Here is a 22782-nt window from a genome sequence, read left to right on the forward strand (position 1 = left end):
AGAAATGATATATGTCTTCATTTGATATTACTTAGTATTGTTATTTCATACAATACAGTGTTTTCTGATGTAAGAATAATTATTGTTTTTATCCTGTTTAGAAGAATCTTTGACAGTTATGTGTAACCATCAACATTTCTCATTACAGGTAATTTATTTTGGTGAATATATTCATGTATATGCTCTGGAACTTTAAAGATTCATTTAGTAGATTTTAGAGACATCTAGTGGTGAAGCTGCATGTCACAGCTGAACACCCCTCCCCTCTGCCTCCCCTCCCGAACATGAAAGAGAACCTTAAGTTGTCATAAAAACTCAAAAGGTGCAGAGGACTTGGTCCCGATGTAAATATAAAGTATTTAAATATAAATAGCCTATTCTATGGTAAAGAAAACAACAATTAGTACAATTAAGATGAAACACACAAGTGAAAACCCTACTAGGATTATCTTTTATTCAATTTGTACCAAGACATCCCTTTCACCTAAGTCTTACACACTGGACCTTCAATGTTTTAATGTTAATGCAGGCTACATGCTAGCTTATTCATCTGGAGTTAATATCAGTGTCAGCAGTTAAACAGATTCCAGGTTATCCAGATCCCAAATGGACACGATAATGAATTATAATCGGTCTTTGATGAGAGATTATGCGGTCCCAATTTGCTACTGGTCCTGACGAGAGTTACACTAAAGTTACAGTAACATTTGCATATGAGCACATGTTGTGTCATTATGCACAGAGAGAAATAAATCAAGTGAGAAAAGCTAAATTTGTGCTGTGTGACTTTCGAAGTTTTCTCTCTCCCTCGGTCACACTTGTTCTGACCTCCATGGCTTTGTTAATAAACTGAATGCACCAGTACATTTCAGGAAATGTGAGGCTGCCATTGTGTGTGGCCCTTCTCCATTCAGACTGCAGCTCAGGGGCCCGAGCAGATGACCTCATTTCCCTGCAGCCAAGGGGCTTTTTCTTCATATAGTGAAGAGGAGAGAGCTTCATGAAAGCTGTTTTTATTTATTTAGTCCTTGTGCACATAGAATTGCTGATAAAACAAACTCTTGAGTAAGTATGTTACTGTCACTGTGGCGACACTAGGAGATGTATTTAGTTTCTTAAGATTTATGGTGTGAGAATATTGTTCCTGTAAAGGTGATACATTTGTGTCTATATTTAAAAAGTAATGATCAAGGAGAAGATTTGTGTGAATGGGCAGTGTCTCTCTCTGTGTGTGTGTGCGTGTGTGTGTGTGTGTGTGTGTGTGTGTGTGTGACTGATGCCTTATAACTCAGATTATATATATCACATGCCCTGAAGCTGGTCGCCTTTATGGTTTCTCTTTTCAATTCCAAACACTTTCATGAATGTATAATGGACCCTGTCTGATTGGGGGGTCAGCTTTCGAGAAACCCTGCTGGAAACCCGAACAGTTAATGTATTTGATGGAACTGAGACCTTTAACCAGCCCATTCGCATATGGCAAGTGGCCGGCAAGGAAAACACACAACTATACGACCCCCATGAATTAAACAGTCAGTGTTGAGTTTTAAAACCACACAAGAAACTGCCTGGAGGAAGCAACGTAAAGAACATTTCTCTGGTTCTATTTTGGCATTTCACTGAATCAAGAAACTCCCCATAAAATATGGTAGTGTATGATACAAGTGGTTCTACTACTTCACAAAAACTGTATAAAAGTAAATGTTTCCGTGAAAAATGTCCAGCTTCTCGTTTGGTTGCATTGCAAACATACTGACATTTCTGGACTATAAATCACAAGTTGGGATTGTGCGACTATTTCTTGGTGACTTGTGGTTATTCTCTTTTTCCAGCGTGGTCTCCAGTCTTTAAGTTTTTTGGTAATTTTATCTTATTTGGTCAAATATTGTACGTTAACATGATCTCCAGTTGTTGGGAGAGTGGAAGTCACATCTGTACGAACATGTAACATGAATAGATTTCCAGTCAGAGACGTGTTTATCCTGAAAAGCAGAAGATGTAACAAACTGACTGCAGCTTCATATCTATGTTGGGACATGACAGTGAATTCATTGGATTCGTGGTCTCTTCTCAGCAAGAAGGCAAATAGGTGTATTTCCAAATCTATTCCTCAAACTATATAACATTCACATGGTCATTGACCATTACACCATTAAAATAGGTTACTAAAACTTATGGTGATACATGCGTAAAGCCCAGCGAGTCCTGGAAATTCAAGGAGCTTGCAGGAGACAGGAAACCAAACACGCACACTGGTCGTGGAGACAGAGAGCCTCATATTGATTTGCGTTCATGACAAATGGCGAAACGGCGAAAGTGGAGCTCAGAGGCACACACACCAATAGGGTTTTCTACATAACCATATTGACATAAGAAAATAGCCAAATAAAGTTTTCTGTTCCACAAAATCATCTCACAGATCAATATTGATGTGATCTGCCGAAACTCTGAGTACATCATATCATCAAATTTACTGTCACTTCCATAATATACACTCAGCACAGATGGGAGCAAAATAGAGTTCTGCACAGATCAGTCACGTTTAAAATCCACGATCATTTTCTCATGAAGTATATTTCCTTGCCCAGCACAGGTCTGTTTGTTTGATGACACACTTCTCTTTACGTTTGCAATATTGTTTTGTGGGAAAGGTCCGTTATTCTCCGGGATAATTCCATCAAAGTAAGGTCATCCACCAACTGGGGCAGCCTGCGTCACCGGTTTGGTTAAAAGGTCACAACCGCGGAGACTTAAAGGTTAAAGTCCCACAGCAATGAAAAAAAAGCAGTGTCCTCCTGTTTTTAATAGTGCTCTTGTATTTTATTTCACGATGCAGCCACTCAAACCTTTTCCACATGATCGCCCACAGCTTTATAGTGCATGAGAACATGATGTGTTTTATTTGGGGGGCGGGGGGTGTCGAGTTTAGTGCTCTCCATGGTTCTGAAACACAGGTCTCTGTCTGTTTCTCTACGTCCCTTGTTTATACAAATGTTTGGCCCTAGCTCAAGAGATTTTTATACCGATAGACCTCATAACCCCTCCCTACTCTCAGTCTGTCTGGTAAACACACACACACTAACACACAGACACACGCACACAGACACAGACACAGACACACACACACACACACACACACACACACACACACACACACACACACACACACACACTAACACACAGACACACGCACACAGACACAGACACAGACACAGACACACACACAAACACACACACAGACACACACACACACACACTCACACTGATTCTTGTCAGAGGAGGAGCGACATCAACGTCAGGTTACTTTCTGCTCCTCTCTCTCTGCTTCAGTGTGTCGACAGAAGTGACAGGAACATGGACAAAACCAACACAGCTCCACAGCGTCGTTCCCCACAGACGAGGTAAGACGACATTTCCCCGTGGATTTCTACCAAACTGCTGCAGGTGAGAAAAATCCTCAAAAGTTAACCTGACTATCAAGAGATTTCAATTCCAAATCTCGATACAAATTATAAAATTGCGTTGTCCAACTCTATAGATGAGCAAATATATGTTTTACCACATATGTAAGTTGGAAAGTGCATTTGCTACATTTTGAATTTCAAACAAATCCCATGTGTATCCATATAATCTCTCTGCTACTGTAAATTAAAAAAAGTAAAATAATGATAATCTTCTCATAATAATAATCTCATAATAATAATCTGCACTCATTGCAAAACTAGACGGTGAAGAAATTAAAGTAAACACTATGGGGTCATTGTAATACAAAAAAGGAGGATTACAGGAATATAATGTGATAAATCAATTTATTGATTGAAATCTTGCCCTCCCTACACTTTTTCCAGTTCCTGACTTTTTATTTATTGTACAGTAGAACTGTGTTTGTATTGTTCCCCCGAGGCTGCTGCAGAAATGTTTATCTTCATTTGTCTGTTCTAAGCTGAAAGGTTTCAGCATCAGATCCTGACTCTGGATTCCAGAGTCTCCCTGCTCCCGAGGAATCCCCCCTGCCCACTCTGTGTTAGTGTTTAAAAAGTAAATTAGATTTCAAACAGACGGCTCCTCCCTGAAAACTGTGGAGGCCTACGAGAAGAAATGAAGTTAGGTTTGTTAATCTTTGCTCATTAACTCTCTCCCACTCACGTCCCCTGAGATGGACTTGTTCTGCTGGCACTATAGTTTCCTTTTTTTCATTTGATCATTTTCATCTTTTCCCTCCTGTCTGAGATATTTCCTCTGTAGTTCCACATTTCAGTTTAATTTGATTTTATAGTCTATTCCATTTATTATTCAAGCTTTGCTACTTCCCTTGCAGTACGTTCAGTGTTTTTTCGTTTCTCTGTTACACTGCAGTGTGAGGCCAGAGCTCAGGTTGATGTGAAATTTCCCACTCCTCTTGGAATCACAGGGAACCCACTTACAGTAACTAGGGCAACAATATCAGGATATTTGCTGCAAAATACTGCCATGGAAAAAGCTATTTCCAATCCGTCAAATGTTGCTTTTATAAATCAAATACCGTCAAACAATGGCTCAGACTTAGTGTATGTGCTTTATGTTAATTTCTTTCTTTGTACCTTTACATAATTTGCAGTTGTTGGTTGAAGTCACGTCAGTGCAAACATCCAAAATGAAGAGATTTCCAGCCAGAGACGTGTTTGTCCTGAAAAGACCGAGCAAATAATAAAATACATTTACAAGATAAAATCCTTTCGCAATGACACAATGAAAAAAAGTCATCCCTTTGATCCTTGCGGTCGTTAAATCCGTCTTCTGATGAAACTGTGAAATGTCGGCTCTCACGTATGTGTTTCCACAGCTGCTCTCTGTCCCTGCAAACAAGCCCCAAAGAGAGCAGAGAGGTTTTAAAGCGGAGCTCCTGCTGCCAGAAGAGAACTGCAGCACGAGCAGCGTATTACCGGTACAGCTGTTACACAGGCGGCATCTGTTGGATCTAATTACTCTCTGTGGCCTCTGTGCCTGTCAAAGAAATGCTGCTGGCCCCTGTGACTCTCTCCAGTCGCCCTGAACAACAGCAAGGGAGGTCCAGGTCCTGTTAGTGTGAGTGGAGGGGAGAGCAGAGGTGTAGGTGGAGGTGGGCTCGGGAGCAGGTAGTGATCCCCTGATCTCTCTCTCTGCAGCCATTACATAACATATAAACATCTTTTCACAGGCTTATTAGACAGTAAGTTACGAAATGTGCAGGAGCGTTTCTAGGGATTTTGGGGCCTGGGCAAAAGACACCTATACATCGAATCATATTAACCTCCTAGACACTGAGTGGGGCCGATTCATCTCAACTCGGGGCCCCAAGAAAGTGTTCTGCAACTTTACTTGATTAAATAATTGATATTAACCTCAGTGTATTGATAGCTTCTTAAAAACACATTCAACAAATAGTACTCCAAAGCAGCATCGTCATATAGGAGGGATTTACTTAAATGTTGAATTCAAATAGAGTTGTAACGTACTGGTGCTTCCTCTTTAGTATTCCTATTTTACGTTCCTATTTTACGTTTTTACGTTATATCAGATGCAGTAGAGCAGGACACATCATCCATATTTTAATTCCACACTTCCTGGTTCCTACGTTACCCACAATGCCACTTGAAAGTTAACAGCTTGACCAAGGGGAATCTTGTGCTAGCTTGAACCGTTAGCACCAAGCTTGGGTTACCGAGGCCAGGTGACCTCACCTGTCTCTTTCCCTGCTGTACCAAACGTTAGCATTAACAGCAGGTTTTTACTAATCTAGCAGAAGTTGTGAGTTCAGTAAACTTCCTTCCTTCACTTGATGCTAACCCTTGTGTTGCGCTACTTAGCTGTTCCCTGGTCAGGCGTTCCCTGCTCATCTCTTCCCGCTAATGAGTCACTGCACTAGAGTCTATTCTGCCCTGAGGAGGCAGCGCTGCTCGGACTCCATATTACAACCTCACGTCTCGTAAACACAATGACGACTGAGGCTCTTCCCAAACAGCCATTACCCCCACCCACTCTCAGCAGCAAACCGCTTTTGGCAGTTTACAGCACCTTAAAAGGATGATGTTCTTTTATAAATATAAAATTCATTGACAGAAAAAGTACTATTAGCCTAGCTCTTCATCCATTTACATAACTTTTTTACCAATAATATTTCTAACTTTTCTGATTCCCTAAATTTACCCTGTATTAACCATCACTGCTACATGGCCCATTCATAGCTCCACCTTTTGAATCCCCTCAATCTGGTCATGTGAACAGATTGTTGTCCAATTCACATAATTAATGCACGTGCACTTTAACTTATAACCCAGATTCTTACTACATTTGCCCCAATATTATATCATCCACTTTCACCGTAAGAGCAAATCGTCCTCATGACCCAAACCCATATGAATCACGAGATGTCAAGGTCGGGTCACGCACACACTCGAGCTCTATCTCATTTGTGACACAGAAGCCCCAGAATGGTTCCATGATGATAGTGATACTGGTAGAGATGCTGTAATGAAGTTTGGTCTATCTGTAAAAGCAGGAAGGAAACATCTCAGGTACAGTGCGCTGTTATCATGCAGTCTAATGGAGTCACTTACAGGGTTTCAGCCGTGTGTAACAACCCTTGTATTCTCATCTAAGTGTCTTTACATTGATTTTCTGATCAGAATACATCAGTTAATCACATTGGTTATGCTGTGTACATTTTCCTTTTTAACATAATGCTAACTGGAATGATACTTTGCCTTAATTGTGGTGTTTTGCAGTCAGTTTGACTGACTGGAGCCATTTTATAAAACACAACCCATTGCAATACAAAATAACATTTGCATATGATACATTGTTTAGTAGATGCTTTTATCCAAAGCACCTAACGGCGACATAGGGGCAGGATTGTTAGCGTGGGTGGCCCCAGAGGAAATCTGTTAGAACTCACAGAGCAGGTTGATCACAAAGCACAAATTATTCTGAACATAACAATTTATTTAGACATCGAGAATTTGTCCTGCTATGACACTAAAACCATGGTTTCACAGACAAAGCCACATAGACACAAGCAAGACACTCATGAGCATTCAGTAGCTTTTCCAAATGAAAATCTAAATGTGCAACTCTTGGCAGCACCTTTTTCATATCTAGGAGCAGAGAGGTTTTTAGGAAATGACTTGTGTTTATGCGTGCAGGACCAAAACAACAACTTGACATTTTTGAATTGGCTCTCAGGCACAAATGAGATACTCTCAAAGGGCATTAAGTGACTTTAAATGGAAAATGAAATCAGTTGAGGTATAGGTGGCCCTGTCTGGTCAGATTGGTTCAGAGTTATGGCTTTCAGGTCCATTAATATCTTAACACAAAAATAGGGACGTTTCTGACCTTATATTAGTCGGTTGAAAGTTTTTTAAATACAGTTTATACAATCAGCATCATATCTAAAATTAAATGACACTGTAGAAATTGATTTGCAGATATGAGACAACACCCACTCTGCAGATTGACAGTTAAACTCTAAACCAGCCTCAGCTTGTTGTTCCTGATATGAGTGTGTGCTGTTCATATTTAATCACAGCTTCTGCAGCCTTTATTTGCCCACCTGTTCATCCTTCACACCTGAGCCAAGCTGCAAGCTCAGAACCATGCCATCACCTGCCGGCTGTGTACACGCTCAGCTACGCATGATTTAGCATCTGGGACTGAGTGGGCAGATAAATCCACACGGTGGCACAAAGTCCGAAGTATCAAAAATAGTTGTGTAGAAGCTGATTCTTTCATTGTGTTTCTCAGTACCAGGTGTCGTACAGATGTGACCCACGCCTGAAGCATCTATGAGAAGGACAACCAACAGGAAACAGAATGGAGACCGTGAATTCATCCCACGACACCAACATCAGCAGCGTCGATAACAGCAGCCTCTTCTCTGGGAGTCAGTACACGGCTGTGGAGATAGTGCTCATCGTCCTGGTGGCCGGAACTCTGAGTCTGATCACCGTCATTGGAAACATCCTGGTCATGCTCTCCATAAAGGTTTGACTTTTCTCATTTTAATCATTCGTGTTTAGTGTGTTTCTGCAGCATCCTGAGAAAGCACAGCCAGATTAGGAGATATGACTTTCAGCGGGTGCACCCCTTCGAAGAGTTGTAATCTAATAGAAAAGAGAAAACATAATTTACGTTTTACAAAAAAAGATTAGGATCTGACCGCCGGCTCCTTATTGTTTCTCTGAAGGTAAACAGGAACCTGCAGACCGTCAACAACTACTTCCTGTTCAGCCTGGCCTGTGCAGACCTCATTATCGGTGTCTGCTCCATGAACCTCTACACTGTCTACATTGTGATTGGCTACTGGCCTTTAGGAGCTGTGGTCTGCGACCTGTGGCTGGCTGTTGATTACGTCGTGAGCAACGCCTCGGTCATGAACCTGCTCATCATTAGCTTTGACCGTTACTTCTGTGTCACCAAACCGCTCAGCTACCCGGCACACCGCAGCACCAAGATGGCGGGCCTGATGATCGCCGCTGCCTGGGTGCTGTCCTTCATCCTCTGGGCCCCGGCCATCTTGTTCTGGCAGTTCATCGTGGGTGGGAGAACCGTGCTGCCAGGTGAGTGCTACATCCAGTTCTTCTCCAACCCGGCGGTTACATTCGGGACGGCCATAGCAGCCTTTTACCTGCCAGTGGCCATCATGATCTACCTCTACTGGCGCATCTCCAAGGCCAGCCGCAGCCGCGTGAGGAGGGACAGCAGGAAGACCTCGGGGACCAGTTTGGGGGAAGGCCACTCTCACAGCCCGGTGGACACATGTGATACCCAAAGCAACTGCGTGGAGACAAGGGAGCCTCAGGAGGAGGCCGGAGGTGGGAAAGAGAAAAAAATGTTGCAGCAGCAGAACGGAGGTGGTGCCTCTAAGAAAGAGACGAGTGACCAGACGGACTCTGAAGGCGTCCAAGCTTCTACATCTAAATATATGGTTGCTGTACCTGTGCCAGCACAGACAGGATCAAACGGTGGGAAAAAGACAAATCAAACTCCATCCCCGCAGAGCTCAGGGGTGGACAGGCAAAGTCTGGTCACAAGGACACTGGTTAAGGTAAATGTTTGTTTGCTAAAACCACAAAACTGCACCGTGTTGGTTTTAAAAGATAGACCCACTGCCTCTTATACCAAGTTCAAGCAAAACCATTTCCAAAGTCGTCGGATCACTGCCCAGTTCACGCTACATGACTTGCCCTCCTGTGATCGGGAGTCTTGTAGTTGTTGATTTCATACAACATGACTGACTGGCAACAGGGGGTCATATACTACATGATCTTTAGCCCCCCCAACCGGTATCTCTGGTCCAATCTGATGGGCTGTAGTAGTCGCAGATTCATTCTAGGCGAGCCTCTGAAATTTAAAGAGCTCCCACATGGTAATTGGTGGCTGCTGATCGATTTCAATTTGGCTCCAAAATTTGTCAGCTGGTTTGAAAATCATGCTAAAGATCGTTTTGTGCAAATATATAGGTTAACATTTCCAATACAAGTTTATAAAATACAGTAAAAATAAATAAAATAAAGTTTATCCTCTTTTAATCTCCTTTTCCAGGTAACAAAGCAGAGCGCCGTGGCAAAGTGGAAGAGGAGGGGCATTTCATCCCGGGAGAAAAAGGTGACGCGCACCATCATGGCCATCCTGGTCGCTTTTGTTGTCACGTGGACACCGTACAACGTGATGGTCCTGATCAACACCTTCTGCACCATCTGCATCCCAAACTCACTGTGGACCATCGGCTACTGGCTCTGCTACATCAACAGCACCATCAACCCAGCCTGCTACGCCCTCTGCAACGCCACCTTCAAAAATACATTCAAGCACCTGCTTCTGTGCCAGTACAAGAAAATACGTGGAGCACGATGAGCGTTAAAACACGGACTCACGTGGGTGATGGAGTCAATATGTGATTGTGAGATGACACTAATATTCGAGAGAGCACGCTGCGGAAATACGGAGTAGATGTGTTCTCACTGTTCACTTGAAATTCATAATCATACTTAAATTCTAATGACTTGTTTGTCAGGATCCCTCCAACACGAGTTTCAGCAGTATGTTGTTTGATATGCAACCTCATTTTTACCTCAGCATTAAACGTGTAGTTAATGTGATACAAGTGTAAGTCTACTGTAAAAAGAAGTAGAAATAGAAATATGAAAAATACACTGTGTTGTTGACATGTTGTTGCAAAAAGTGACACTGAGCTGTGATTCTGTAAAAACCTGCTTGACCCAAGACGAGAGAAAGTGTGTGTGTGTGTGTGTGTGTGTGTGTATGTGTGTGGTGTGTGTGGTGTGTGTGTGTGTGTGTGTGTGTGTATGTGTGTGGTGTGTGTGGTGTTGTGTGTGTGTGTGTGTGTGTGTGTGTGTGTGTGTGTGTGTGTGTGTGTGCGTGTGTGTGCGTGTGTGTGCGTGTGTGTGTGTCTGCATGTCTCCTCTATATATAAATGTATCAAGTCATATTATGCTCATGACATCTGTAATTAATCCATGTTGTTGTGAAATGAGCCTAAATGTGAGATTTGTCCAGATCTTTCCTTCTGTCTTGAAATGTTATATGATCTGTTTCCTGTAAATAAAAGATGTCATGATAACACATTAAACAAAGCATCAGGTTTTTTGTCATAAACCTAATACAGTGTATAATGTGCTCTGGGTTAAACATATTGATGAAAAGGATAAATGATGACATTGGAATAAGAACACATATTACAGAGACGGCCATATTAATATGTTTTTCTGTGGAGGCACCTTAGCAGCAGGTACTATAAAGTAGGATGAGGTTAGGGATGTCATTTCAGGTTTAAACCTGGGATTTCAAAGTTTTCATGTTTCAGATGGTGGTTGACTTCTTCACCATGGTATCTCATGTTCTGCACCTGATCGGATCAAAGCAGCCCTAAGACCAATCAGATTTCTAGAAAACTCTCATACAGGATCCTGACAGGGACACAATAGCTTACAATAAAGTGAAGGATATTTAAATTGAATTGCTGACAAGCAATCATGCAAAACCATGAGAAGTCCTAAAATCAACAAAGGGTCCTACAGTGAAAATCTCTCCAGCCACCTAGGGAGATATATTTATACCCGTCGTCTTTTAACACCACAGACTGAAATTCCTGCACTGAATAGAAATGAGAATTTGGCTAGAGAGAGAGAGAGAGAGAGAGAGAGAGAGAGAGAACAGGACAGGACACAGTGTCCCTCTCCCACTGCTCCACCCTCTGGACTCGGTGTCAGAAAACCTCCTGCTTCCCATCAGACACAGAAACAGAACAAAGGGAAGAAAACTGAATTCCTCCCACAGTCTGACCACAGACTCAAGAATGGACAGAAGGTTTCTCTGTCTCAACTGTGGGAAAACGCCTCTGTGTTGAAGTTTTGCGCCCTCTACTGGAATAAAGAGCATGTTCCTGTTGATACTTCCACACCTAAGATTTTTTTTTTTAAGATTAAGATGCATTTATTTATCCCAAACACATGCACAGGCTCACTCATGCAGGTAGGGAAATGTAACCTCTGCTTTTGACCCATCTGGTGCAGGACACACAGAGCAGTGAGCGACCATGTACGGCGCCCGGGGAGCAGATGTTGGGGGAGTAAGGTGCCTTGCTCAGGGGCGCTAGACAGGGTAGGGAGAATCCTCTTGGATTTTTGGACAGATCAATCCAGGTTCGTCTTTTTGTTGTTTCTCCGTGGAGTCGAACCAGAGACGAACCAGAGACCTTTTCTGCCCATTGTCCAAGTTTCTGCCACTAGTCCACCGACTCTCCTTCTCCATCACCTGAGGGCTCACTGGTGGAAACCTGAACACTTTTAACCATGTGCTGTTTGCACTGGTGCCACATTTATTAAATATTTGTGACAATGAATAGAATAGAAAACCTTCCAGCACAAAAATCCAATTAATCAAATAAAAACAACAAATGCAGGTTTTATAATGACGGCCACCACAGTTGGAACAAAGTTATCTTTCTTTTACCCACACACAGTAGAGAAACAATGACTGGTGGCCACTTATCACCATATTGTGTAAACATGTATTGAGATCAGATACATCTGGATCACTATCAAGATCCACACCAAATGTCAGAAGTCTACAGAAGTCTGATTATTTTTTAATCAAGATCTCTGCGTTATTTATTGAGAAATTTAGAAAGTGATAAAGAAAGTGAAAAATAACACTTGGATTCGCCTCCTGAATCAAATCTGTTCCAGAAGTTAATGGATTCCTCCTACTGCACTTTCTTCCAACAAGTTTCAATTTAATTGGTTCTGTGGTTTTTACGTAAGCCTGCTAAGAGACAGAGAAACAGTCAAACAGAAATAAAAACATAAAAAGGCAAGAAAAACCTGTTTGAGTATTCGACCCTTCCCTTAGAGATTATCCAAAACTGCCAACTTTCAACATGTTAAACTTCAACAATCAATCCTAATGAACACAAGAAGTCTATTTGATTAAATATGGTTTATTTCTGCATATTTGCCATTTTGTCTTACACTCTCTTTTATCATCAGGCTCATCAAGCAGGTGGTCTGTGACCACAAGGCCACTATTGATGCTGGAGTTTAATGTAAACACGTGTGTGTTTGTTTATGATGTAACCCTTGGCTTGTTGTGTGTCTTTGTTATCAGATGTTATCAAAGACAACGCAAAAACAAGAAGCGTCTCCACGGTTCTTAACACATTAAGTATTTTATTTGTATAAACTGGAGACACTTTCAACACCAGAGACTGTACGAGGGCCCTCGTCCACATCTCCATCGATCCCACTTCAGTCGCACTCAGGAATCACATTCTTGCATTTCCAGGCTACATATCGCTCCGTGTCAAAAAGCCCTGCTCACTTCAGTGTTTACTGTGTACACACTGCATCCATGACTAATTATCTACTTTACATTTAGTCAAAGTAACCCCAGAACTGCTGTTGTTTGGAGTCAAAACACCACATGCATGTGGGCAGCACACGGCTGAGCTATCACCTGCTCTACTGTCACAGTCATACGAGCAGGACTCTCACTGCAACACTGGCAGCCAGGGGAGACATGGCAGAGGAACAGGACCACACAGGATCCCCCTCGGAGGACCTGCCTCTAACTCAGGGTTATCCTTAACTAAGAGCTGGACTGAATGGAGAGATGGAAGAGGGGGGTGCTCCTGGCTCCACAGATCAGGCAGGGAAATGTGGCCCCAACCTGCTGCAGATGCTGAAGGCGGCAGAGAGCAGGTGGTCTCCTCAGGGTCAGGACAGAGACGGAGATGACACCTCTGGGGCAGGAGAGCTGGTTACTGAAGCTCTGAAGACAGACATGGTGAGCAGGGACACTGATAAACGTCATGAGTCTGACCCCACGGGCAGCGTGGATCTGCATATGCTCAGACTGTTAATGATTTGAGCTGCTATGGAAAGGCCCCCGTCAATGTTTGACACGAAGACACAGATTTACACATCAAACTCTGGTTGGGGATCTGGAGGAGTACAACTGTATATGTATTTTTAAATATTTTAACTAGGGTTATGTGAAATTTGATGCTGATAATGAACTCTTTGAGTCTGTCTATTGGAGTGTAATGGCACAGTAATCGGGCCGTCTTTAAAACAGGTACAGACATGGTGGAACAGCGGTGCAAAAGGTTGCCAGTTCGAAGCCCAGCTCATTTGGGTTTTTCCTTTGTGAAGGTAACACGTTCTTCCCATGTCAGCGTAGGTTTTCTCTTGGTGCATCCTCCCACAGTCCATAGATTGATGGAGACTGGAGGTTTTTAGGGGATCATGGGTGTGAATGTCTCTGTGAATCGTTGTTTGTCAGCCCTTTTCTGACTCTGTGGTTCTCATACCATATTTGGACAAGAGGGCGGAGGTGGAGAGGTGGGTCTGAACCGGGCATGTCCCTTTAAGAGTAACACTGCAGAGCTGCTGGCTCATTTAGCAAAGAGAAAACAGTAAATCATATTGTCTGATTTATAAGCAGAAACCGAAGATGACTGACTGTTCGACTGACTGTTCGACTGTAAGGCTTCATTTTGTTTCCACTTTCCTGTTTCTTCTAACATGGAGCTGCCTTCTCCTTTCTGTCTCATTCACAAAGTGAATGTATGGCCATACATGTGCTGCCTATATAGCCTGAGAGCAGAGTGCACTTTACTGAGCATATACCCACATTCATCCGTTCACTGAACTCTCTCATCCTTCTCTCCATCTGCAGCCGGTTTCTCCTCTGTCCTCTGTGAGCCTCACAAAGACTCCATTCACTTCCCCGCTCTCTGTCCTCTCTCACCTGTCACCTGGGCCTGGGGGGCACGGGCGTGGCGTAGAGCGTCACTCTGTGTTACTGTGTAATCGGTTCAACGGCATCAGCTCGCAGCACTGCAGGGTTTTCAGAGGGTCAGTGTGGGAGCCGCCTGCCAGCATGAAGAAAGTGTACAGTCTAGTGAACATAACTAAAGCCAAGGACCAGGAGGCAGTGCAGCCCATCTGTATCAAGGTAGCACTGCTTTGATTTTAGAGGCATTTTCATAAGAAAAGGTAATTGGAGTTTTATTTTGAAGGGCAGTGAGTCAGACATTCAGGTGCAAGCTGTTTTAATGGGAATACTTGTACAAACGTTGCCCTTTATGCTTGCTTTTTTAGACTACTACAACCTTGAGTTTTCCTGTCATAGAAAAGCAGAGTAATGTGGAAAAAGAAAGGGAACAGCCTCAGTCTTTATTTGTGCTTGAAACAGCAAATCAATGGACCATTGATCTCTGAAGAATCTGTTTTCACAACCACAAAATAATGATAGTTTTTTTCATTCACTACTTCAACTGTGAGTTTTCTTGTAATAGAAAAGCAGAGCAATGCGGGAGAGGAAAGTAAAAAGCCGTTATTATTATTTGTGCTTAAAAACAGCAACTCAATGCACAATTGTTCTCTGAAAAGTCTGTTTTCACAACCACAACATAATAATTATTTTTCATTGTACTTTCACAGTAGCCAGCCTTGAATTCAAACTGTCAGTTCTGTGACCATTAAGTTAACTTTGACTCTGCTCCAAGTCACAGCTTAATGACTTTTTGTGTTAAACATTAAGAGGCTGCTTGAGTAAGAACCTGCTTCTGTAAGTTTGTATTCAAGTGATCATTACTCAAAAGTTAAATTTGACAAAAGTCTGTATTTTAACTGTCTTTATAAAATATTGTTGAATATAGATTAAATCAACCTGAAACAATTTTGCCCCCAACCTGAGTGAAGCAGGGGTGAGGTGATTTTTTCCAATCTTTGTTAATTGATGACCTCAGCTTGAGCTCTCTGTGTCACCTTGAGTGACCTCTGGGATCTCATGTGGTCTAATAACAGAAAGTCAGAGGGAAGCAGGAAGCTGCTCCACAGAAATCCTCCTTTCAGACGTCCACAGGTCTCAGGTCTAATTGTTGCTAACGAGGACTTGAAGGCTCAGTTTGAGATCTGTAATGAACGTCACATGAGTGAATAAGAGTTGGCTGCAAGAAATATTTCTGAAATACCTGGAAATATTTCTCAGTTTGGCTGATGGTGTGAACCTCCAATAATTGACTTGATACTGTCTTCGAGTTTTAATTCAGCGTCACCTCTTTATCATTATAATGTTTCCAGGTCACTTACTCTTAGCTTCACACATTTGCAACGCTAAATCAAAGGAACATATTTAGTTACTCTAACATCTTAAATAGATGCTAATTAGAATACAGCGACATTCTAAAATCAATAGATTATAGTTTAAATGTCTACAAATATAAAAGTAGTGGGTAGTTGTGTAGTTAGCTATTGTGTTTAGCAATAGCAGGTTGACCAAACAAACAAATTGTCGAGACCATCTTTAAACAAACTTGCAAGATGTGTAGCTTCCTAACTTTTAACATCTTATCTCCTAAATGTCTTGGAATGTATAAACAAGAATTTGAGAACTACAGCCTATATGTGTTTGAGTAACCTCCTCGCAATGTGCAGCATCACAGTTAAATATAATCCTCTCTTCACCCATTTAAAGCTGTATAAAAAACAGACAAGGCATTAACAGCCTTTTCTGGTGTTTGAGGATTAGTTGCTCGGCAACTTCAGTGTTTTAACTGCAACGTAATGCTGTGGAAAATGAAAAAGGGTCAAGATAAATGGAGTCATCATCCTTTATGCCTGATTAAACATCATAATCAGGGTCAGTCCAGGGTCAGAAGTTAATACCACATTCATCACACTATTACATGCAATGATAATAAAAGAAAATGTGGAACTAATCCAAAGTATTTCAAATGTACCAGGAGTAATCTAACAGAGAACCTTACATTAAATGGCATGTATTCAGTAATCTGTAGTTAAATACATTTAAAAAGTATAAACCTCCCAACTCTGATTACTACTCATCAGCAATTTAACATTGCTCTCTCATAAAGTTGGGGCACTTGACCAAAAGAGTAAAAAACTGTGCAGCTAAGACATTAGCTGACTTTTAAACTCAAACTGGATCCTACGTTTCCCAGAATGCAATTCAACAGCATCTTTCATTTGACCTAATTCCCACATCTGTCCAACCACATGGCCAGTTTGTAAACTTGTCTCAGAGCTGATGCCACAACAACCCTGATGTTCTCACCATGATTCCTCAAGAGCCACACACCAGTTTGAACCAACAGGTTTCTCCTCCCTGTACCTCATCTCATCTTTACATGTTAAAGTGGTGGAGGATCCCTTTAACTAAATGACTCCACTCAATCCATGTGTATGTGTGTAGGAGTATAGTCCTATATACAGTAGCTCTGTACACAGACTTGCAGCCGTAAATCTTCCAACACCTCATGCACATGTGTACTTTTGGGGGGTGGGGTCGGTTTGGGGGTGTGTCTGGGGGGGGGGGGGGGGGTGCAGGCCATGCCCCCCTCATTGGAGCCAGACCCCTCAGGCTCAGGCAGCAGAGTCGGACTTGGCAGCCAGGGAGCCAACATGGCCAAGTGGGATCCGTGTGGCAGCAGCGCAGCCTTCACACAGCCACACTGGACGGTGAGATAGCAACAGACTCAACGAGGAGTCGGGACACGAGGAGGAGGTTCACGAGAATTATGGGGGTTAATAGAAAAGCTGCTGTGATGTGAGGGGCTTCAGTGCAAGTGTGCCTGCATCATCATGTTGTGACCTGCAGTGGAACAACAGCTGATGGCCTCTTTCTCATCCTGTTTGTTCTGTGCGTTTGTGTCTCTTCTTTTTTTTTTTGCGTCTCCACAGCAAATACAGTTCACTGACCAGAATGAGGAATTCAACAAGCGTCCAACCAAGACAGGTCATCGCTCTCTGTCCCACTCCATCTCACAGTCGTCTACAGACAGCCACAGCTCAGGTATGGAAACATGAAGACACACCCACACACACACACACACACACACACACACACACACACACACACACACACACACACACTCTCACACACTCTCAAACACACTTAATTCTAATCACATGTCTTTGATATATAAACTGAGCCGGTTCTGATCCCATCAGCACGAGAACCACAGGCCTTGAGGATTAGCCTCCCTGCTTTCTCCCTCAGCTTAAATTAAAGGAATCTTAATTTAAAGGAAAAGTCCTCTGAAGAATGACGTCTCTTTTATTTGATGAGAATCGGCTCTGTGAGCCTTTTTCAAACATGTCAGTCACTGCCAGGGTTTGTGCAAAAGGCTCATTTCCAAAAGGCTCAGGGGAAAGACTCACCTGGTTGGAGTCTCATACCAAACAGGTCATCGAAACAACACAAACAGAATCAATGACAAGCTTTCCAACAAGCTGCATTGCTATAAACGTGCACATCAGCTGAATATTTCTATGCACAATGTCTAATTTCTGTGGTGCAGTGTGCAGCGACAGCTCCGAGGATGAGCCAACTCCCAAAGGCAAAGTTCAGAAGACTTCCAAAGGCTTTTCAGACTTCTGCATCAAAAGCATCAAGCAGGCTGAGTCTGGACGCAGAGAGATAGAGATCGCACAACAAGGTGAAAACACACAATCCCCCTATTTATGTGAGAAAGAGAAATAAAATGTCATAAATACAAAACGATTTATCATTTATTGAGACGGTTCACGATGTCTGTGCTGACTGTGTCTGTGGCATTTAGAAATGCCAGCACTGATGGTCCTGAGGAAAAGAGCAGGTGGAGAGAAACCTCTGGCCGGAGCCAAGGTTGTGGGCTGCACACACATCACTGCACAGACAGCGGTCAGTGCAACACACACACACACACACACAGACACACACACACAAACACAATGTATTTACTGCTTTTACATGATCAGCGTGAATGCATTTTGTCTGTCACACAAGACTTTGTAGGCCCTGCTTTTAAAGGTGCTATTTAAATTAAATCAGTATGATTATTATTATGATTATTTTATCATTATTTACAGGAGGACTGATAGAAGTTGAACATTTGAGCCGGTGTCTTACAGGTGCTGATTGAGACTCTGAGTGCGTTGGGGGCTCAGTGTCGCTGGGCGGCCTGTAACATCTTCTCCACTCAGAACGCTGCTGCTGCTGCTCTGGCTGAAGGAGGTACACACAGATGTTTACCTGCTGCTCCTCCGTTTTCTTCTCTTTCTCTTTTCCTTCTCATCACAACTCTCTTTGCCTCTCGTTAACCTCTCAGGCACCTCCGTGTTTGCGTGGAGAGGAGAGTCAGAGGACGACTTCTGGTGGTGTATTGACCAATGTGTCGGTGCAGAGACCTGGCAGCCAAACATGGTACTGTGAGTGGGAAGGGCACCAAACAGAAACTGTGCAGCTCTTTAACACAGTTCACTCAAAGATTTGATTTTTTTTTTTACCAGGAAGTTATGTTGATGTTTTAGCACTTTAAGCCAAAACAGTGTTCATTCCCTTTATGGCTTTGCAACAATCAATATCTTCAAATCAAACAAATCCTACCGATTTGAAATATACTTAATTCAGTTTTGGTGAACGTTACCTTTGATTTGTGTTTAACAGCTACAAAGATTGTGCAGTTGCAGAGTTCATCTGTCTTTGTCCTCCTTGTCAGATTCTGGACGACGGAGGCGACCTGACCCACTGGATCTACAAGAAGTACCCGAGTCTGTTCAAGAAGGTCAAAGGCATCGTGGAGGAAAGTGTTACTGGAGTTTATCGGTCAGTTTCCCACAATGCTCCAGTCTTTTCCTGCACGTTATTCTCCAGCTCACACGTGTATCTGCGACTGTCTCAGGTTGTACCAGCTGTCTAAGGCCGGCAGACTGTGCATCCCGGCCATCAATGTGAACGACTCAGTGACCAAGCAGAAGTTTGACAACCTGTACTGCTGCAAGGAGTCCATACTGGACGGGTGAGGACTCGTGTTGTGATGCTACACTGGTACAAACACTGGGGCAGGGATCTGACTGGTGAACTCTTCCCTCAGGTTGAAGAGAACCACTGACGTCATGTTTGGAGGAAAGCAGGTGGCGGTGTGTGGATACGGTGAGGTCAGTACAACTGCTTCAGGGTAACTCCAGTCTTTAGGAAAAAAAAGAGAAATTATCAAGTTTAAATTTGAGCACCTGTCTCTTCTTTCTTCTTCTCTCTCCTCGTAGGTTGGTAAAGGTTGCTGCGCTGCCCTCAGGGCACTGGGTGCTGTCCTGTACGTCACAGAGGTGGATCCCATCTGTGCCCTTCAGGCCTGGTATGAGTGGAGGAAGCTTTTATCAGCACAGATGTTTCCTTCTGTCGCACACTGTAGCCAAACATCTGGAAATATGCTAAATAAAACCCATTCTCTAATCCCCCCCTCCTCAGCATGGACGGCTTCAGAGTGATTAAACTGAGTGAGGTGGTCAGACAGGTGGACGTGATCATCACCTGCACAGGTGACTTTTACAAACAGTACTCTTAATGAGAATATCAATAGAATACAACACATTAAAGTCTATTTTCATCAGGCTTTATTGAATCTATACTTCTCTGCAGGGAACAAGAACGTGGTGGGGAGGGAACATCTGGACAGAATGAAGAACGGCTGCATCGTCTGCAACATGGGACACTCCAACACTGAGATAGATGTGGTAAGAACACTGATTGCGTGGGATCCTGCGTGTGTTTTATATATGTGTGTAGATCTTTATATGTTGACATGGTCGTGTGTGTGTGTGTGTGAAACCTTCCGCTCCCAGGTGAGTTTGCAGGCTGCGGATCTGAGGTGGGAGCGTGTGAGGCCTCAGGTGGATCACGTGATCTGGCCCGATGGGAAGAGAATTGTCCTGCTGGCTGAGGTGATGATACTGTTACTGCTGTAATTATCACACAACTCTACCGAGGGAATAATACACAGAAACACTTTTACTGTGAAATACAAACATCCTGAAGGGGCTCAAGACGCTGCTCTAATTAACTGGCTCTCCTGTTTATTACACAGCTAACATCACTGAATTAGATCAAACTATATCGGTTACTCCATTGTCTGTGAAGTTCCTCTTTTTTTGTTTGTTCAGTTCTTCCCTATCAGAAAACTCTCACATGGTGTTTCCCATATCACTGCCATCTGTCATTGAAGGGCTCGGTGCTGATGAGTCGAGCAGCAAGAAGAGATTTCCCTAAACATTTTAACCTCTGACTTGTTTTCATCTGCTTGTTTGTTTGTCTCTCAGGATAAAGTTTAATATACTGGACAGATCAGGTCTGGAAAGAACCGGGATTTTTCAGTTTCTTTAACATGACTCTGAATGCCCCTCTTGATAAAGTTTATATTTCTTCAATACACAATCCGCGAGGTTATGATCGATGGGTTCTGTCACATTCTTTATGTTATTTTCAGTCTTCAATTCTTCCTCTCAGGGCCGTTTGCTGAATCTGAGCTGCTCCACAGTGCCGTCCTTTGTCCTCTCCATCACTGCTACAACTCAGGTACGATAATGCAGCTTTTTTATGGATTAACTTAATAAAAGAACACAGGGATCTCTTCACTCTTCTTCACGTGTAACAAAAGTCACTTGTGTTTCAGGCGCTGGCTCTCATAGAGCTGTACAACGCTCCAGAGGGACGATACAAACAGGACGTCTACCTGATGCCCAAGAAGATCGGCAAGTCCTCTGCTCAAACAGCCTGAAACACACACCGCTACAGTTCTCCTGGTGTATTCAGGCAGAAGGTGACGTGGACTTAAACATAATGAAGTGTATCCTTATGTGTTTTTCAGATGAGTACGTGGCCAGTCTTCACCTGCCGACATTTGAGGCTCACCTCACAGAGCTGAATGAAGATCAGGCCAAGTACCTGGGCATCAGCAAGCAAGGGCCCTTCAAACCAAACTACTACAGGTGAGGACGTGAACACTCTTCCTCTGACAAAAAATGCACACGTTGGCCTTTTTGTATTTGATAAGAATAATATACATATATATATATGTTTAAACAGGTATTAACTTGTGAAGCTGAAGGACAGAAGCTCTTCAGTCAAGCTCTTGTGGATTTTCATGTTACTCCAAGTCCTGTGGGCAGAGCACTGGCGCCCCCTCCTGTGTGAAGTTCGCTTTCACGATGACGTCACTTGTTTTTCTGTGTGTATGTGTGGTTGCATCTGTTTTATGTGTTGAACTGCTCCTAGTTAGACAGTAAATCCAGAATATACTTAACAAAATGTAAAGAGACACACAAAGAGCTGAATTTTTTTTTATCTTCACTTCGAATCATAGATAATGACACTCATTGACAGGAGCAGGAATCAGTAATTTCACCAACAACAACGTATCACTGAGAAAAGAACACATATACACATTAATACATATAAAATGGTCTAATGATCACATGGCCTATGACTAAATATTTTTAGTTTAGCCCTTATTGAAAGCCTCTCGTTGTGTTTCTGTCTCATAATTCTAATAAAGCAATAAAGTAAATTGTGTATCAGAAAATGTTTAAATGTGTAACAGTCAAAACAGTATTTTTCTTTGTTTGGTGTCAGAAACAGTCTCAAGATCAAACCCTATGAAAATATTACGGAAGCCCAATTTCACCACTGTGATGAAAATAATAAAGATCCTGTAGGCCATTTTAATGACAAGATTTCTCAAAATTATGACTTAGTATTCCCTAATTATGATCAAAACGCAGCTAACTGATCTTAAAAACTGTAATCTCTTTATATGCGTTTATTAATGATACATGATCTGAGCGTCGAGCATCTGTCCTGTATAACACATTTAAAGTGGTTGTATTGAACGGAATTGTATGTGTTTGTAAACAAAGCAACTCACATTAATCCCATTCAAAAGAATTCAGAATGCAAAGAGCAGAGTGTCAGGTGACTTTTAAAATACATGTCTAATGAATAACGTTCATATATTTGATAAATATATGACATGCTAGGTCATAACTATGAGATTCTACTTTAAGTCATACTTTTGAGAAGGTTTGTGAATATAATGATTAACAGGATTTAAAAAATGTTCATCACAGTGGCAGAAATGTGCTTCTATCAAATACAGATTGTTTAAGTTTCCTATTAAACTCTAAATAATGATAAATTGCTCAGTGATCCAGTAATTATGGGAGACTGTTTTGCCCGCTAGGTGGCGTAGGAGCATTCATTTCTCTGATTGATAATTACAATGGTCATCAATGCTACTTTCCTTCTATTAGCACACTTACATGTTTAAGCACACACGTACACACGTACACACACACACACACACACACACACACACACACACACACACACACATTCACACTCTCTTGCAGACCTTAACCTTACTTTTCTAACCTAAACCTAAACTTGACCTCAACTTAACTT

General features: G+C 42.4%; 2 protein-coding genes across 6 annotated transcripts; both read left to right on the forward strand.

Moving 5' to 3' along the window:
• The first annotated feature begins 3271 nt into the window (after positions 1-3271).
• Positions 3272-10316, forward strand: LOC128444642 (muscarinic acetylcholine receptor M2). 2 transcript variants are annotated; one of them, XM_053427219.1, is made up of 4 exons: positions 3272-3401; positions 7762-8001; positions 8204-9064; positions 9562-10316. In XM_053427219.1, the coding sequence occupies exons 2-4, from the start codon at positions 7831-7833 to the stop codon at positions 9871-9873; spliced, it is 1344 nt and encodes a 447-aa protein (XP_053283194.1). In that variant the 5' UTR covers positions 3272-3401; positions 7762-7830; the 3' UTR covers positions 9874-10316. The 2 variants fall into 2 exon arrangements, with proteins under 2 accessions (XP_053283194.1, XP_053283195.1); XM_053427220.1 differs by having other exon boundaries at positions 3348-3444.
• A 2693-nt stretch (positions 10317-13009) lies between these two features.
• LOC128444356 (S-adenosylhomocysteine hydrolase-like protein 1) lies at positions 13010-22516 on the forward strand. 4 transcript variants are annotated; one of them, XM_053426805.1, is made up of 17 exons: positions 13010-13323; positions 17247-17358; positions 17867-18004; positions 18128-18228; positions 18459-18561; positions 18656-18750; positions 19046-19152; positions 19229-19345; positions 19421-19484; positions 19593-19681; positions 19795-19865; positions 19966-20060; positions 20169-20267; positions 20830-20898; positions 20996-21074; positions 21191-21311; positions 21409-22516. In XM_053426805.1, exons 1-17 carry the CDS (start codon positions 13150-13152, stop codon positions 21413-21415), a joined length of 1641 nt encoding a protein of 546 aa, XP_053282780.1. In that variant the 5' UTR covers positions 13010-13149; the 3' UTR covers positions 21416-22516. The 4 variants fall into 4 exon arrangements, with proteins under 4 accessions (XP_053282780.1, XP_053282783.1, XP_053282781.1 ...); XM_053426808.1 differs by lacking the exon at positions 13010-13323 and adding an exon at positions 13959-14022; XM_053426806.1 differs by lacking the exon at positions 13010-13323 and adding an exon at positions 14385-14496.
• Positions 22517-22782: the final 266 nt, after the last annotated feature.

This window comes from Pleuronectes platessa, chromosome 7 (genome assembly GCF_947347685.1).
Source record: "Pleuronectes platessa chromosome 7, fPlePla1.1, whole genome shotgun sequence".
In the NCBI taxonomy this organism is placed as follows: domain Eukaryota; kingdom Metazoa; phylum Chordata; class Actinopteri; order Pleuronectiformes; family Pleuronectidae; genus Pleuronectes; species Pleuronectes platessa.